General features: G+C 41.7%; 1 protein-coding gene across 1 annotated transcript in view; it reads left to right on the top strand.

Moving 5' to 3' along the window:
- ZSWIM6 (zinc finger, SWIM-type containing 6) overlaps positions 1-2,634 on the top strand; it is a 54,866-nt gene extending 52,232 nt beyond the window's left edge. The window contains exon 14 of the mRNA XM_009895506.1: positions 1,242-2,634. Coding sequence (XP_009893808.1) covers positions 1,242-2,104 — 863 coding nt within the window. The 3' untranslated portion in view covers positions 2,105-2,634. The remainder of the gene's footprint in view (positions 1-1,241) is intronic.
- The last annotated feature ends 13,854 nt before the right edge of the window (positions 2,635-16,488 follow it).

Genomic DNA, 16,488 nt, shown 5'->3' on the forward strand with positions numbered 1-16,488 from the left:
CATGGGAAAATACAGCTTGCCTTTGTATGCTCTCAGCCAGAAAGTGGCTTGTGTCTGCAAATTTTTGTGTAATGTTTTTGTTTTATTGCTTTTATATCTTTGCTAAGATAATTATTATTGAGGCTATCTTATAGATATTAGTGGCTGGGTATTAGTTTGTGCATATCAGCAAATAAAATGCTGGTTTTAATACTGCTTTAAATTAGTTTACATATTCTAATAGAAGTATTCCATAAAGAACCTATAATGTCATGCAAAGTACTCTTGAGACTTAATCAAGTTCGTAAAGCAAGGAATCTTTGTTTAAATGAAGATCTGGTATTCTCTGGCTATGCTGAATTGTTGCACATGAGTGAAGGGGTGCACAGGAAGCATCAGAGTCCTACAGAGAAAATGAGGACCTCTGGGTGTGGTTTAGGTGGGCTCACAGATGGGCATAAACTGCCTTTAGCAGTAATAAGGCACTCTAGTTGGCTATAAGGTTCAATTTATGGAACTCATTAGTCACTGTTTCCCGTTTCCTGTGCCTGCCAAACACACACACAGATGCCAGGAATAAAGTGATACTAAGGAAAATACCTATTTCAGATAATACCCAGTAGTTCATATTGCTCAGAGTATTTCCCTAATAAGGATCTTGATGTTCAGGCGCATATTTGAGACAAGACGTATCTGTAAAAGCCTGTTGGGAAGAGGCAGGGGTTAGGATATTTTTTTTTTTTTTTTTTTTTTTTTTTTTTAAGGTGTGCTTAGTGTGTTCCATTAAGGTGTGCCGTGGTGTTTTATTAAGAAAGCCATTTAGCATACTTTCATATTCCTTTGTGCATGTGCTGTGCCTTGAGATGCACAGTGAGAAAAGAAGTTAAAATTGCCTTCTAAAAGTATTCAGTGTGAGGGCTGCTTTTGAGTGATGTGATGAGACCAAATGAGCCAGAAGTTGTTATCCAAATTGTCTTAAATAACAAGTAAAACAGCTCAGTTGTCACACCAGGAGATTAAAGCTTATCCTGCAGGCTGTTTTTGTTATTCTCTGCATTTTGGTGATTGCCACGGAGTTTTCACAGTAGCCTTTTTTGATATCCTTTTCCTGCATGCTATCTGGTTTAGCCCTTCTTGCTGAAGCACATCCCCTTGGATGTACTGGCAGCCTCTTAAACTTTGCTGCAAATGTAATCTTGTGCTGAAAATCTGTATCTGCTAGGTTTTATCAGTTGTGGCTAATCCTTTCTTTCTCTCCTTAGGTGTTTATGCACTGGATAGTATCATGCAAAATTGGTTTACACTTTTCACTCCAACAGAAGCCACTAGTATTGTTGCTACAACAGTGATGTCCAACAGCACCATCGTCCGTCTGCATCTGGACTGCCATCAGCAGGAGAAGTTGGCCGGCAGTGCTAGGACGCTTGCTCTACAGTGTGCCATGAAGGATCCTCAAAACTGTGCCCTCTCTGCACTGACCTTATGTGAAAAGGATCACATAGCTTTTGAGACCGCTTACCAAATCGTTCTAGATGCTGCTACAACTGGCATGAGCTACTCGCAGCTTTTTACTATAGCACGATACATGGAGCACCGTGGTTACCCCATGCGGGCCTACAAGCTGGCCACTTTGGCCATGACGCATCTCAACCTGAGTTACAATCAGGACACACACCCTGCCATTAATGACGTTCTGTGGGCATGTGCGCTCAGCCACTCCCTTGGGAAAAATGAGCTAGCAGCTATAATACCTCTGGTGGTCAAAAGTGTCAAATGTGCAACAGTACTGTCAGACATTTTGCGTAGGTGTACTTTGACCACTCCTGGCATGGTGGGACTTCATGGAAGGAGGAACTCTGGTAAGCTCATGTCACTGGACAAAGCCCCTTTAAGACAACTCTTGGATGCCACGATTGGAGCCTACATTAATACAACTCATTCACGTCTCACTCACATTAGCCCGCGACACTATAGTGAGTTTATAGAGTTCCTCAGCAAGGCCCGAGAGACCTTCCTAATGGCTCATGATGGTCACATCCAGTTTACACAGTTTATTGACAACCTAAAACAAATCTACAAAGGCAAAAAGAAACTGATGATGTTGGTTCGTGAGCGGTTTGGTTGATGAAAATGCGTGAAGGGAGGGGGGGTTGTTTTTACTTGAGCCTGCCTTTGTACGCTTTTGAACTTAAAGAAACAGAGCCACATGATATTATATGTGTATAGTTATATTGAGTTTGCAAACTAAACTGTCATGTTGTGAAAGTTTGTGTGTTTATTTTTTTTCCTTTTTTCTGTTTTGTGTGAGAGAGAGGTTAAAAAGGTTTGGTTTACACTGAGTATATGTTGTCAAGTGGCAAAAGCCCACATTGCTCTCCTGTTCTTTCTGTATATGTTCACAGCCTCAAAAACAAACATATATTGCAGTGGCTTTAAAAAACAAACAAAACACCTCCATCCTGTGATAAGTACCTCGAATGGATTCAGCTTTACTCATTTGTAATGTATCCTTATATTTCAGCATATTTAAACAAATGAAATACTAATAGTTAAAAGGCTGACCACGTGGCTTTGCAGTGCTGTTCATCCAGAAACATGGCACACAATGCTTGCGCATGTGGAAACTTAGCAACTGTCAACATACATTCTCAGGGATTTATCAAAAAAAAAAGTAAAAAGAATGAGAGCATTTATTGTACTGTATATATATTATAGTATATGTCTGAATATTGAAAAAATATAACATTAATTTATAAAAAAAAAAATCTATGTAATGCAAAATACTTGAAGCTGCAGTAGCTAGGTTTTAAACAAAAAAGAAAACCTATCCGAAGGACTAAAGTGCGCCTTGCTTCAGGGTTGGCTCAGGTGGTGAACTATATGCTGGGCATCTATGCAGAGCCACCTTTTGGATTGCATGGTTGGACTGATAGCTATTGGGGGAAACATATATTTATACAACCTGTGTATACATATACATGTATACACACATACATGCATGCTTGTAACAGGCACTATAGTAAAGAGGGACGACAAGAAATACACAGCCAGAGCAGCAAGCCTTAGCATTAAGAATACAGTATGCCAGAATTGGGGTTTGTGCCTCCTAGCCTGGGAAACTTAAAGAAATATCCTTTTTCACACAAAACGCAAAATTATTGACATGATACATTACGCCTTTGCAGTGCACTAATAATATGTTAACATTTGTGCACAAATATATATATTATATATATATTCTGCATAGGTTTTTTGACTTTGTGCAGGACAAAGTTGTGTAGGTATGACTGTTCTACTTTTCAGTTTGTTTTTTTAAAATATTTTATTTTCTCTAGAATTACTCAAACAATAGCAGCCTTCTATCTTGCCTTGTCTTAATGCTTTAAAATAACCAAACTGGAGATCTAACTACCAAACTGTTCATTATATTATTAAATACCAACTTTGGTTACAGTATAGTGTCTTTACTTTAGCTGATGGTTCTGTATCCTTGTGCTTTTTAAAGCAGTTTTTATGTTTTGGTGCAAAAGTTGTCCAGTGTCTCTTGTTCCCTTCATTAGAGAACATTCTAGAGGTATGTTTGTAGGTATTTTTGTTTAGAAAAACTATTTCATGCTCTCCATTTTATTTATTATAATAGGTAAAAAGGTTGTACTTCATCACCCATGTAAACATGCTCATGAAGTTGAAAGTAATTAAGATTTGATACACTGATATCAATTTATTTATGTAACTAAATCACTGTTTTATAAACTTGTTAATGATCAACAATTTTTTTGTTTTGATTAAAATTAGTTTTTTGAAAGTTGATTCTGTCTCCTTTATGGTGTCTGTTACTGGAGTTGAATTGCGTATGGATAGTTCATGGATCATAAATGCCCAGCTTGCAACTTTGGTGCATTATGGTGGTAAGCAGTATGACCACCAAGCCCAGGAAATAAATGTTTTGTTCCTCAAAAATCTGCTGAGGAATGGCAGTGTTCACAGTTGCTGGTGGAAGATGACCTGTTGCATCAGAGGAAGGACCAAATGCTGCCTGTGACTGAAGATGTGGTCTATACAATGAACAGTAAGCCTTGACACACTGCCCTGGCGGGATGGTAGAGTGTGTAGTAGTATGTTCCCACGCGGTGGATTATTTGATTGACCATTGGGATTGAGATGCAAATATATACAAGGACAGTTCTCACTGTTCCTGGATTGGCTTTTTAAAAGTATTTTGCAGATTTTGAGCTGTGCACCTTCCTCAACCCAGCATGGTGTTACTGCTCATGAGCTGGCAGCCAACATTTCTGCTTTTTTGGAGCCCTTGCTCTGTAGGAGTTGTTGTGAGTTTTCCAGCCCCTAGTGAAGAATGGGATACAGCATGGTTGAAAATTGAAGAGGATATTTCCGCTTTACCAACATCTTTATCATCTTAGGAATCTTATGTGGTGTCAAATATGACTACTTGATCTGAACACCTTCACTTTTTTTCTTTTTAGTATCTTCAGCTGAAAAGAGAATTAGCATGCAGCAAGCAACTATGAGAGATGCCAGTGTAACCACGAATTCTGACAGTGAGGCTTCCGTCACCGGAAGATTGAGGAGGAAAAGGTCTGAGTCTTTTTACAACTTGTCATCTAAAATATGAGTCTTCACCAAGTCTTGCTAACAGCTGAGTTGTCCTGACCTAATAGTACTAACCTTCTGTAGCTTCTGCAACTTCCGGCCCTTCCAATTATTGAATTCCACATTATATTTTTGCTTTGTTACTTTGTCCTAGCTACATACAGTAAGGAATGAGATGGATACTCCATTCTGTAAGAGGGTTTGTGTAGGGTTGTTTTGTTGGGGTTTTTTTGCCTCTTATGAATAATTCAGTATTAAGGATATGGTGGGTTATGTAGATTGCAAAACTGAAGCCTACTTGAAGACCAGGCTCCAGAATTAAATGCAGTTCTGGTGGTTGCTGCCTGCTTTTGATGAGCACAATGAATTGTTCTTTTAGAACTGATGGAAGTTATTTGGTTTGTTTTCATGACTAAAATCTCTTCCGTGTCCACCGTGATGTGCGCAGTGCAGTTCACACAATGTTGAAAGCCTTTAAGGACCAAAAGAGGCTTGGCCAATCTCTCTAGCAAACATGTCTAGATATGTACAGCTCTTGTTTTGTGGAGGTAGGAAGAACCTAGGAACGGGATTCCACAAAAAAAAAAAAGCCTGAGGGCTGTTTTGGTGAAAACTGATCAAATATTTCTAATGTAATTTCTAAAAGTACAAATTGTAATTAATTCTGAAGCATAAAGAAGCCTAGTCAAAATACAGTGTCTCAAATTCCTTCTCTTCAGAGCTGTATATTTGAGATACACAACTGAACACCACTGCTATCATTGTCTCCAAGTGTTTGAATGCTTTTTCAACACTCTTTTAAATAAGGACTTTTTCTAAATCCAGGATTGCTATTCAGTAGTGAAGGGAACTGGGCATGATTCTTCTGCATCACAGACTACCATTGAATCTTCATTCTTTTGGTAAGTCAAGTGAAATCCTGAAAGATGTGATATTATTTCTGTATTATGAAACTGTCTTGCAGCCCAAGAAACTGACTTTTATCTATAAGTTCGTTTTCAGATTCCCTTTATTGATTTGCCAGAACGGAAGCCAGAGAGATTTTTCCATACACAAATTACATTATCTTTGTTTAGCTTTTTAGTGTTTCAACACTCACTTCATTTCCACATCCAGTTTCCCCATTAGAGAAAACTGCACAACTCCTCAGCATGAAAAAGAGAAAGGCAGGCACGTATGGGAGACTCAGACTTCAAAGTGCAACTGAAATCCAGACCGCTTCCCTCAAAGTACTTCATGTCTTGTTCTCAAACCCTTTTATTTTTAATGCTGTGGCAGTGGACCTAAACCTGGATTGCATGTACATGACAAGAAATTTATGAGACTGACTGAGAAAAATTGCAGGTAATCTTCCGAGGCTAGAGCTGCAACAAGAAGACTGGGACTGCATTTCATTGTGGTTGTCTTGTACAACAGATAGGATGACCAATCGAGAGTTCTGGCAGTACAGATGAAATTCCGGAGGATGTTTTTTCTTTTTTTTGAGTATCAAAAAGTAAAATTGGCTTTATAGTATTTTTAAGGATAGAAGATACTGTGAGTGCTCCGCATTAGCAAATTTCTCTTCTATATAAAACCTTTATTACATCTTTTTTTTTATATATCCATACAGAGTTTCCTGCTGCAAGCTTTCAGAAGTGTCTGTGAAAGTCACTTTTCAATAACGCTTTAGTGTTCTGTCAAATTAGTTTGAGCTACAATTTTCTTTCAGGTTTGTCTAGTAGCAATTAAGTTTTTCATACAAGTGGCTATGAGTAACGTAAGTGCATCAAAACCAGGGTGCTGCTTCCATGGAGGGAAATTTTGCTTTCTGAGTTGTGCCAATTAAGATTTGTAGTTCCACAGAGTGCATTTGCGCTACAAGTAAATTTATTTCACTGAGGTGCCTTGGATTTGATTAAAATATGGAATTTTGCTGAAAAATCATCCAGCCTCTCATTTCTGACTTAAAAAGAAAAATCCTGGTAATTTGTCTACTTTTAATGCAGGGTATAATTTGGAAAAACAGCAATATATCTGATACTGTTACAGCATCGGTAAGTATGATACTCTCAGGTATTCTCTTGCTCTGCAGTCCTGTCTAGAGAGAAAGTGTTCATAGGCAAATATTTTCCCATCCTTTTAACTGCTTGTCCATCCCCTTGAAAGTATACTTTCTGCAAGGGTAAGTGTGGAAGAAAGGAGCACAAAGCACAAAATGTTACATCCAATCCTTGCCTTGTGGCAATGCAACAGAGAAATGGAGATCTAGGGGTATTACAGAATGTTGCAAACTACACTGAATATGAGATTAAAAGCTTTGTAAGGTTCTTAATAGGAGAGACAACGAAGTGTCAGGGATAGCTTTACTTGAGAGAAGAGGTTGCTAGGATTTGCCTCCCCTGTAGAAGTGTGTGCTCCATACTGCATATAGGAAGACAAGTCTTGCTTCTGCTAACGTCCTGGGCTGTCAGCATCAAGTAGCACCAGCTGTCAGCTGAAATGTTTGTGATCCGTCCTTACAGGTAGTATCAGTATCCCTAGAGTTAGTAAAAGTAGAGCATTGTATGCCCCAAGAAAAAGAACCTGCCTTAAAAAGAGTTTTGTACTGACTGAATTTCATTGTTGTAACTTTCCTTTTCTTCCTCTTTAACATCTGTCTTTTTGTATATGTAATTTCAAGAGCTATGTGTTTGGAAAAATGTTTACCTGAAGGATGATGTGCCTGTGGTCTGATGATGAGATGATGTAAAATGAGCAATCGAGCTATTACTTGGTAACCACGGTCCATGGTGTTGGAAGTATCTGTGGAGCAGTGAATGAGAAGGGTGAGCTTCAGTCGTGCTTGCTGTAGGGGCTGGTGAGCTGAGACCTAAGGCAGCAGCCACAGCTGGCACACAGAGACAGCGCTGTCTGCCTTTCCACCGCTCTGACCTTGGAATTGCTTGTTCGACCACAGAGGAGTCTTGGTTTGGCATCCCAGGAATCAAAGGCAAATTACTGTTCATAGAAGATTTCTGGAAAGTCGAAAAATGGATGAGGGTGATTAAGGACAGAGCTAAATATTCCTCTGGTGAAGTTGCTGGACTTACATCAAGGCTAATCTTGGCAGACACTTTTGGGAAGCCTGTTAGTTATAAGAACAACAGTGGTGAGAGTAGTGCCAAATTCTGCCTGGTCAGTGGGCAGGAAAAATCATTTGGGGTTTGTGGCCTCCAATTCCAAATGACCTGAATCTCCTTAAATGGCACAATGATTATTTGTGATGCTCTCTTTATCGCCTAGCTTTTCCAATGCACAGGGAAACAAGTCAGGCAAACTGCAACTCACCTCTTATCAGGTACATAACAAATAGTACCACTGAAGCCCTCTGTCCCCTCTGAAAACAAGGGGTCTGGGACAAAGGTTGGCCTTGCCTGCATCTTAAGGAACCCTTAGCAGCCCAACCAAACTGATTCAGAGTGCTAAGGTTGCAACAGGGAAAATTGCATGAAAAGCTTTCCCGGCAAGATCCTATTTGTATAATGCTTAGCAGCAGTTGCTCACTTAAATGAGTGGAAATAGTGGTTTCTGAAGAAAACATTATTTCTTTTGTTCCTCTAATTGACACTTTAAACACCCTTAGTATGGTTTAGATCAGTATGGTGACTAAAAATATCCCAAGATAGCCACCAAGTGGAAGTCATATTGTCCTGCTAACTTGTTGTTGAAAGTAACAAATGTACTTAAAGAAGAATTTCTTCACAGTTATGCTCCGCCTGCCTCACCGTGAAGACAGAGCTGTGAAAGGCAGCTCTTACTGACAGCACTGTGACAACCATCACCCCTCTCTGGACGGTTTTGGTGGGAGAGTGAGTAACGAGGTTTTGGTTGTTTTTTTTTTTTTTTTGAAAATGTTTTGTTTCCTGAGTTTAAAAGCCTTTTTCTCTCTAGCCACCCAATGGCTGATTTCCAGATATGGTGTGGATGCAGCAGTAACCATGGGAAGACTCAGCCTAGTTGTTGAGGATGTCTTTGCTCCACCACCCCTCTGGGTCAAATGTGTACTTCATTCTCCAGCACACTCTCATTTTTTCATCCTTGAGGAGGCTGTCTCCACTCCTGTCATGCTGTGAGGTCTGGGGACTTTCTGTTTTGAAAGCTGAGCTTCTCCAACCATTGTCAAGAATCCAGGGTTTTTAAGTTCTACAAAACTTTTGATACCCTGTTGTAAGCCATATTGCTTGGCTGCTACTTAGTCCTTGAGGAGGTCTTTCACATACTATGTCTAAATCATATAATGGGCAACTGAGAAGCCTAATAGGCATGTTGGGAAATTTGTGTGGTACCCAAATACTGAAAAAGAAACTTCAGCATTGCCTTATGGGGAGTTGATTATAGAGGGAGACTACTCACAGAGTTTTCAAGGAGCTCTGAACCTCTCAGTCTTTTAAGGGAAGGTTATTCCATAACAGAAAGCTTAACTGTTGTACTAGCATAGTGCCTTTGGCTTCAAAACCTGCATTTTCCCAACTGTCTCTGTGTTCTCCATCTGGAACAATCCAGGACTTCTTCCATACCTCAGCAACTCTCTGTTTCCATTTAACCACTCGCAAGGTGTATACAGTGGTATACTATATTCCTCATGCTGGGCTGCATTACCTTAAAGTACCAAATAAGAGTTTGGCCACGTTTGGTTTGGTTTTGTCTGGAAACCTCAAGCCTTACACTGTTCAGTTCCTGCAACTCGGAGATAATTAGGGACTACATGTGCTGGTTTCAGTTGAGGAAGAAGTGGCCATGGCACATGAGGACATGATATGATGCTATTCAGAGTTTGATGTCATTCATTTTGTGAGCATATAGACTTCCTTACACAGTAAATGCAGGCCATAGAAGCCAGAAGCTAACAAGAAGGAATGTTTTTGTAAAAGGCAAAGATTTTCCAACATTTGGTCTTTCATCAGAAAGAATCGAATCAGGAAAACAGTAATTACTGACAAGAGTTTGGAGCACATCTCTAAGCGTATACACTGCCAAGGCACAACTCCTCCACTCCTAGAAAAGTCCAGACAAACCAGACAGGGTGATTTGGTCTTTTAGTTGCCCGTTGTTTAGTACGCAGATGGTCTGTTTAGTTTGAGGGTGTGTGGGGGAGATCGAATTGGATGCACTAAAATGGCACTGACTCTATTTAGCCCAGTGTGAAAATGCTAGTTAATGCACCTGTTTGTCCTGCTGAAAAAAAAGCTGAACTGGAGAATAGCATGTATCTCTGGCACGCTTGCCACATTGGCAGTCTCCCTGTGCTGTCTCGTTGCTTACCCTGCATTACTTACAATATATCTAGGTTATCTGTTACCAGCAGCAATCCCGAGTCTGTGTTTTCTACTGATGGGAAATAAAATGAAAGACATTTCTAGCATTTGGACTGGTGCTTGAGAAGTGCAGCTGCACTGATAGCTCTGAGCAGAAGCCTGAGTGTTAGCAACTGCTGAGTTCAGGGCCGGAATTTGCGAGTAATTTTGCAGGGGTTTTGTCTTTGCTGCTGTTGAAGTGTGTGCTTACAGGCGAGCATGTTCAGCGGGGTAAAAAGTATACTGACCTTGTGGTGTGGGGACAAGGGAGGTGTCCAAGCCCAAACATGGCTATTAACCACCGGGCCCAAGCTTTTCTTCAGGTGTTGCTGTTGGGTGAAATATTTGTGGAGCGATGTATGGAACAGGCTGGCTCGCTAGCTCATGTCCATAGCTTTGATCTTTGCAAGCAGCGCATACATCCTGCAAGGACATGTTGTAAGTGGAGGACAGCAAGGGGGACAAAACAATCAGGCAGCATGTTTGCTTCTGTCCACAACTACGCATCTTGGTAAACCATGGCCATAGGTAGCCCTGGAGAAACTGCTTGTTTCTTCTTTTTCTAGTACTGATTACTTCTCTACTCGACATGGCAGTAAGGTGAGACCTGTGCAGGGCACGTGATTGAGAAAGATCACAGATCTTCCTCAGAGCCTCTCCATGTTGGGTCATCCCATCTCATCCCATCCCATCCCATCCGTGGCCTTGCGTGACTGCTGCCTCTGTGCCTTTGTTTGAAGTGAATGCTCTTTTGTGCAGCTCTTGGCTTTCTGCAGATGTTTCAACTTGCCAGCGATTGTGGTGATTTTTCTGTACATAAGAATTGTGAGGAATTAAACTGTTTATTGAACTGCCACACTGTGGATTTGTGATTAAATTCAGAAATGTTAGCGTTTTGGAATTCTGCTATAAAGAATATTCCTTGGCTTATTCAGTGGGTTCTTGATGTCTGGCTTTTACAAACAGTGGTGGTTTTCAGCTTGCTGCATTTATTTCACCATCAGCAGCACAACTGCAGAGCCCTCTCAACACTACAGAAAGTACATAGTAGACACAGGTCTCTAGAAGCTGTAATTCAAAAGACTAAATACATCTGGCTTTTGTTTTTTTCCACAAATTCTTATGCTATATACTAGGCAAGTAGCAGTTCCCACGGCAGACCTCAGGGATCCCTAATGCAAAAACCAGATGTAAGTCTGGAACAGTCTTATTGATTCAGGTCTCTGGATTAGCAAGATACGGGAGCAGACGGCTGAATTTCTCTGCGTGAATAGTCCCTGTGAGGTCAGTGGTGCTTCTTAATTCCTTAAAGTACTTTGCTAAAAAGAGGACTTAGAAGCACAGTGTAGTGCACAGCCTTCTACAGCAGCTGGCATGAGTCTGGCCATCTGTGCCATTCTTGTACGCCATTATTGGGGGCACCTGCCCAGAGCTGCTGGGGTTGAGTCCCCAGTTCCACCCCTCACTGCAGAGCGCCACCAACAGGTCCCTGCTGGAGCCCGTCCTGCTTTGACTGTAGAGACCTGTAGGGGACATAGCTCTCTCCGGAGAATCAGAAATAGACATGAGGGAGTACGCTGGGGAGGCTTCGGAAGAAACAGCCAAGCTTTCTTAAATGGAGAAGCTTTTCATTTTATTTCCTTTGTTTTCTTTTTAACAGCTAGAAATAGAAAGCGGAACAGGAGTAAAAATAAACAAATTGCTCCTTGGCATCTCTGTTTCACTTGCTGAAGTTTTACAAATGTATCAAAGCTCTTTGCAGCTTAGTCTTTAAAAAAATTCTCCTATTTAAAGATAGCCTTTGTAAGTGCCTACTAAAGGAGGTTTTCAGAGTGCTGCTTGTTTACCAAATACCTCATTATAGGCCTGCTACAGAAACGGGCATGGGAAGGATGAGGGAGGCTCCCTCCTTAGGTGAAACTCCCGTGGCAGTAGCATTATAACCCTCAGGAGAAGTGGTACATTATAGCAGCAGTTGCTTTTAAGGTTTGAAAACCAAATTACAACTGGCTACAACAGAAGAGCAGTGAAAGTAAAGAGCTATGTCAGAGGCTGAAGACAAATTATTCTCTTAATTTAGATCATCTGAGGCTACAAAACTGCAGTAAATACTAAGATCCCACAATTGCTTTTACGTGTGTGTGTGTGTGCGTGCACACTTTTTTAAAGTCCTGGTATAGAAACAGATGAGTTGTGTCTGTCTCTGCCAAGTGCCATGTGTTTGCAGCTGAGTTATAAAACATTTTAAAATAGGGGTTTATAATGGAAACACCGACACATTCTTAAACATGTTGATGCTAATAAGCACCACTATAATAAATCCCATAAAGGTCTTAAAAGAGATATCTGTTGTTCTGGAAGAGGATATACTGGATTCTACCTGAAGTGAAGCTTGTAATTTCTGTTCTTCAGACCATTTGAATCTTCAATGGCATCTAAGAAGCCCTGGATTATATGTAACACTTCAGATAGTGCCAGTATATAGCAAAATAATGCTTGATATCTGAAAGCTTTTCTGATTGCAATATGGAGCAACAGTTCTAGTTTTTTGTATACCGGGTGCAATCACTGAACTCCTGCTTTTGTTGAAATTCATTCCAGGGAAACCTACCTTCTTGTCACTAACTTTATTCTTAATAATTTTCTTACAGGTTTTAATAGGCTTCTGACTTTCCTGTAGACAACAGTAGCCAGAAGCATGCTGCATCATCATCATTAGCTGTAGCTAAAACCTTTCACCCAGGGTCTTGCGAGTGCTTTTGGAGGGGATCCTTCCTTGTCATTAGCAAGAGGGACTCAGCTCGGGGCCAGAGCAGGGCAGCTGTGCAGCACAGCTGTGCGGCATTGTGTGGTTGCTCAGGGGCGTGAGGCTTGCCTGCCACGCTCCAGACAGCAAAGCAGATCTGTAGCCTGAGTACGGTGACATGGTTTGAACTTGAGCTGTGGTCCTGTGGATAACATCCTCATTCTGGAAAGCTGCACAAGTAGAGAACAGGGGTGTTAAACACAGGAGTGCTGCTATTCTGTTGGATACTGCTGGAGCCTCTCCTGGAGCTCGCTACCGTGGTCTTCCCTCTTTCTTGCGTGAGGTCTAGTGACAGCACATTCTTTTCTGTGGTTGTTTTTTGTTGTTGTTGTGTTCCTGTGTTTCCCCACAGAACAACATGTCCCCTGGTGCAGGGTGTCCTCGTGTGTGCCAGCAGCCTGCTGCAGCCTCCTGCCCCAAGTGAACCATGTGGGATGAAACTATGTTGACCGTAGGGTGAAAAATTGTGCAGTATGTCTGAGGAGGCTCAAAGACAAGGCAGGGAGTGTTGCGCGGTCGGACTCCGGGGCCGTGCTTTCACAGGGAAGTGAAAAGAGGGCCAGGTTGCTTTGGGGTGAAACACTCAACTGGATGCTGTTGAGAAGACACTGAAAAATCCCCATGACAGAGAAAACAAGGTGGCTCTCACTGTTTGTGTCTTCTGAGCTGTGGTGTGACTGGTGGTTATTACAACTGGGGCAGTAGAAAACAGTCTGGTAGAAGCAGATGATCGACTGCTTTCCCCTCTGCTGGAGGTGCAGCATCACACAATTCCTTTCATATCTTGAGCAAATTCCTCCTGCAAACCTCCCAGAAACTTCCTAATATCCAGTGCACACAAGAACGCTCAGGGCAGGTAGGTGCCGTGTCTGTGGACAGGCAGAGCGGGGAGCAAAACAACCTTCTTCAAAGTCTCAGACCAGAGACGTGAGCTTCAGACTGGTATGGTACAGCGCAGGGAGGGATAAACACAGGCACCCTCAGCTCATGACAGTGGCAGCTCTGTCCTGTCAACAACCCAGGCAGGGGCTCAGCCACAGTGTTTCCAGTTACAATTTCACATCTATGTGCTTGAGGAATTCTTTGGTGCAAATGTTAGGTGAAAGCATGTAGTCTGCGAAGTACCCTACACAGCCACCGCAAAGGCACTGGCTTCCTGAAAGTCTGTGGTTCGTGCACGTGGATCTAACATGGTCTGCTCTGCAGAGGAGCACCAGAACATTTAACTCAAGATCCTAAAGCTCCATGAGCTTGTTTAGCAGGTTTTCCTTCCAAAGACTCAGTTTTCGCTCTAATCTGCCTGGCTTTTGCACCTCTCCTGGAGAGAAAAGGCTTTCTCGGGTTAGGGTCTTACTCTTAAGTAAAATGTCCCCCCAAGAGGGACCCACAGCATGTGACTCAGATGACAACAAAAAGCAAAACCTGTGCAACAAATACAGTCTTTAAACAAGGCTGTAATTTTGTGAATTAGGGTAGTTTACTTCAGTAAACTTCAGAACTGCAAATAATGATGAAAAACCTACTGTTTGTATGAGGCTAGTCACAAATACAGCAGTGGCTATGTTACCTGAATACATCACTCACTGAGAGCTGCTTTGTGGCCTCCTGCGATAATTAATAATTCCTGAATTGAAGTTGTCAGACAAGGGTAAATGTTTGTATTATGCTGGTATTGAAAGACCCCAGCATGAGCCCTCGTCTCCTTGCATCACCTATGCCTCCAGCACAGGCATGGGGAGGCACAGAAAGAATCCTTACATTCAAAACTATACAGCATTTCCCTGGCAGCTTCTTTCCTTGCCAGGCCTGGTACCTTTCCAGGAAAGAGGAATGGCTGCTGCTGTGCAGTATATTCTGGCTAATCAATCTATGTCTCCATTGCACAGATAGTATCAGTGTGGCAGCATATGAACCTCAGATATAAATTGCAATAACATAATTTATGTAGTAGTTGGAAGGAAAATTAAGTTGTAAGTTGATAATACTTGTGGGATTGTTTGGTATCTTCTCAGAACAGCATGAAATTGGAGGGACCGGGAGCCGCATTCTGACACAGCTGGATAAAAACAGCTTTATCTGAATAGCATTGCCGTTAGCACTAGGTTTCTCATACGTGCATTTGGTTCCCCAACAGTGGGACAGTGGATGAGCTGGATCCTGTTATTAACTTGTCTCAAAGTACCATGTAAAATTAATAAGCATAGAGAAAGAGTGCTTTCAGATCTTGAGAGAATTAAAGAGTGTCAGAGACAACATGGACTTAAATATGTGATGGGAAGTAAGCTGCATTCAGGGATTTCTATAACAAAGATAATGGAATCTTTAAATGCAAGAGGGTCAATGAGCTTTTGTTTTGATCTTGTCTACTCTGTAGATACTGCTCTAATGAGGGATGTAGTTACAAAACATTGGTATCCCATCATGTTTACAGCATGACTTGGGTAATATTGTTAGGAACCACGTGTGCTGCAACCACATTCCCAGACTGTGCCCCTCTGAGGTCCATTCTTAAAATGCAGATTTGGAATTCCATTTGAACACAGTCTGTGCTCAGCAAAACTAAGTGATGCTTATGACAAAGCTGTACTGAGTGACTCGCTGGTCTTCTAAACTGCTCCTGGTGGGATCACATTAAAATTAATTGCCTCAAATACCTTTTATTTAGCAGAGGTAATTTATTCTGCTGATCTTGACTAGTCTTTCCTCTCTTGTGTACCTTTCCAGAAGGACCAAGTTTAATCTCTTCTCCCTAAACTATGGCATGTTGCATGCTCCTCTCAGCTCATACCAGTACTGACTGTGGGAATTACCTGCTATTGAGTCGCCTCTTCTGAAAATGCTGGCAATCAAATGCTATGGTTTGCTTGGTAGGGAATTTTAATTAGCAAAAAGTAATCAGGTGTTTCAATTTTCCAGAGTAGCCCTCTGTAATCTAAAGGACAGAGCAGAAGGCAGCCAGACAGGGCAGTGACCTGTTCAGGTTTAAGCTTCAGGAATTTCCTGGGATTGAGAGCTAACAGGTGCCTTCCAGGTGGCAGGAAGTTCGTGACGTATGAGAAAAGCACTGTGACATGGCCCCTGAAGAGATAGGCTGGAAAGAAAACTTTTCCTTCATCATAGGATCTCTTGGCAGACTTCCTACAGGTAAAGCTGGTTACATACGGCACTAAATATGACACTGTAAACAAGGAACCTAAGGGGAGCTGAAGCACCTTGTCTGTTGGTTAGAAATGTTTTAAAGTCTATTGTCCTGAAACATCTATTGTCATTTCCAATTCAAAACTTTTCTGGCTAAAGTCACGTGCAGAAGAGACTGTTCCCAACAGTTATCCTCACCTCTACTTTTCCCCAAAGAGCACTGTGAGGGTAGTGCTACAAGTCTCTCCTTAGCAAGCAGAGGTTGGCTTTAGTGATGCCTGCTGAAGCAGGCAGTGACAGATTGGAGGGTGCCTGTGGGTTATATCATGCCTTTTTTGCTGAAGCGTGTTCAGTTCTTAGGTGATATTTTGATGGTTTAGGAGTACCTATTTTAAAATAGAGAACCATCAACATAACATTCAGCTCATAAGAGTTTACAGGATGGGACAGAGGAGTGCCTCTGTCACTCACGGGCTTTATGCCCGCTCCATACGTGATGCAGCAGCCAAGGGTCTTGCATGCAAAGGAGGTTGATTGCATGCAACAGATTTCTCCCGCAGCAGGAAGTCAACAAAACCATCTCCCAAGGCACCCAGCGCTGCGTGGCTGGAAGAACACGAAGGTGTGCTTTGTTACACA

Source organism: Charadrius vociferus, unplaced genomic scaffold, assembly GCF_000708025.1.
Source record: "Charadrius vociferus isolate BGI_N301 unplaced genomic scaffold, ASM70802v2 scaffold581, whole genome shotgun sequence".
Classification (NCBI taxonomy): domain Eukaryota; kingdom Metazoa; phylum Chordata; class Aves; order Charadriiformes; family Charadriidae; genus Charadrius; species Charadrius vociferus.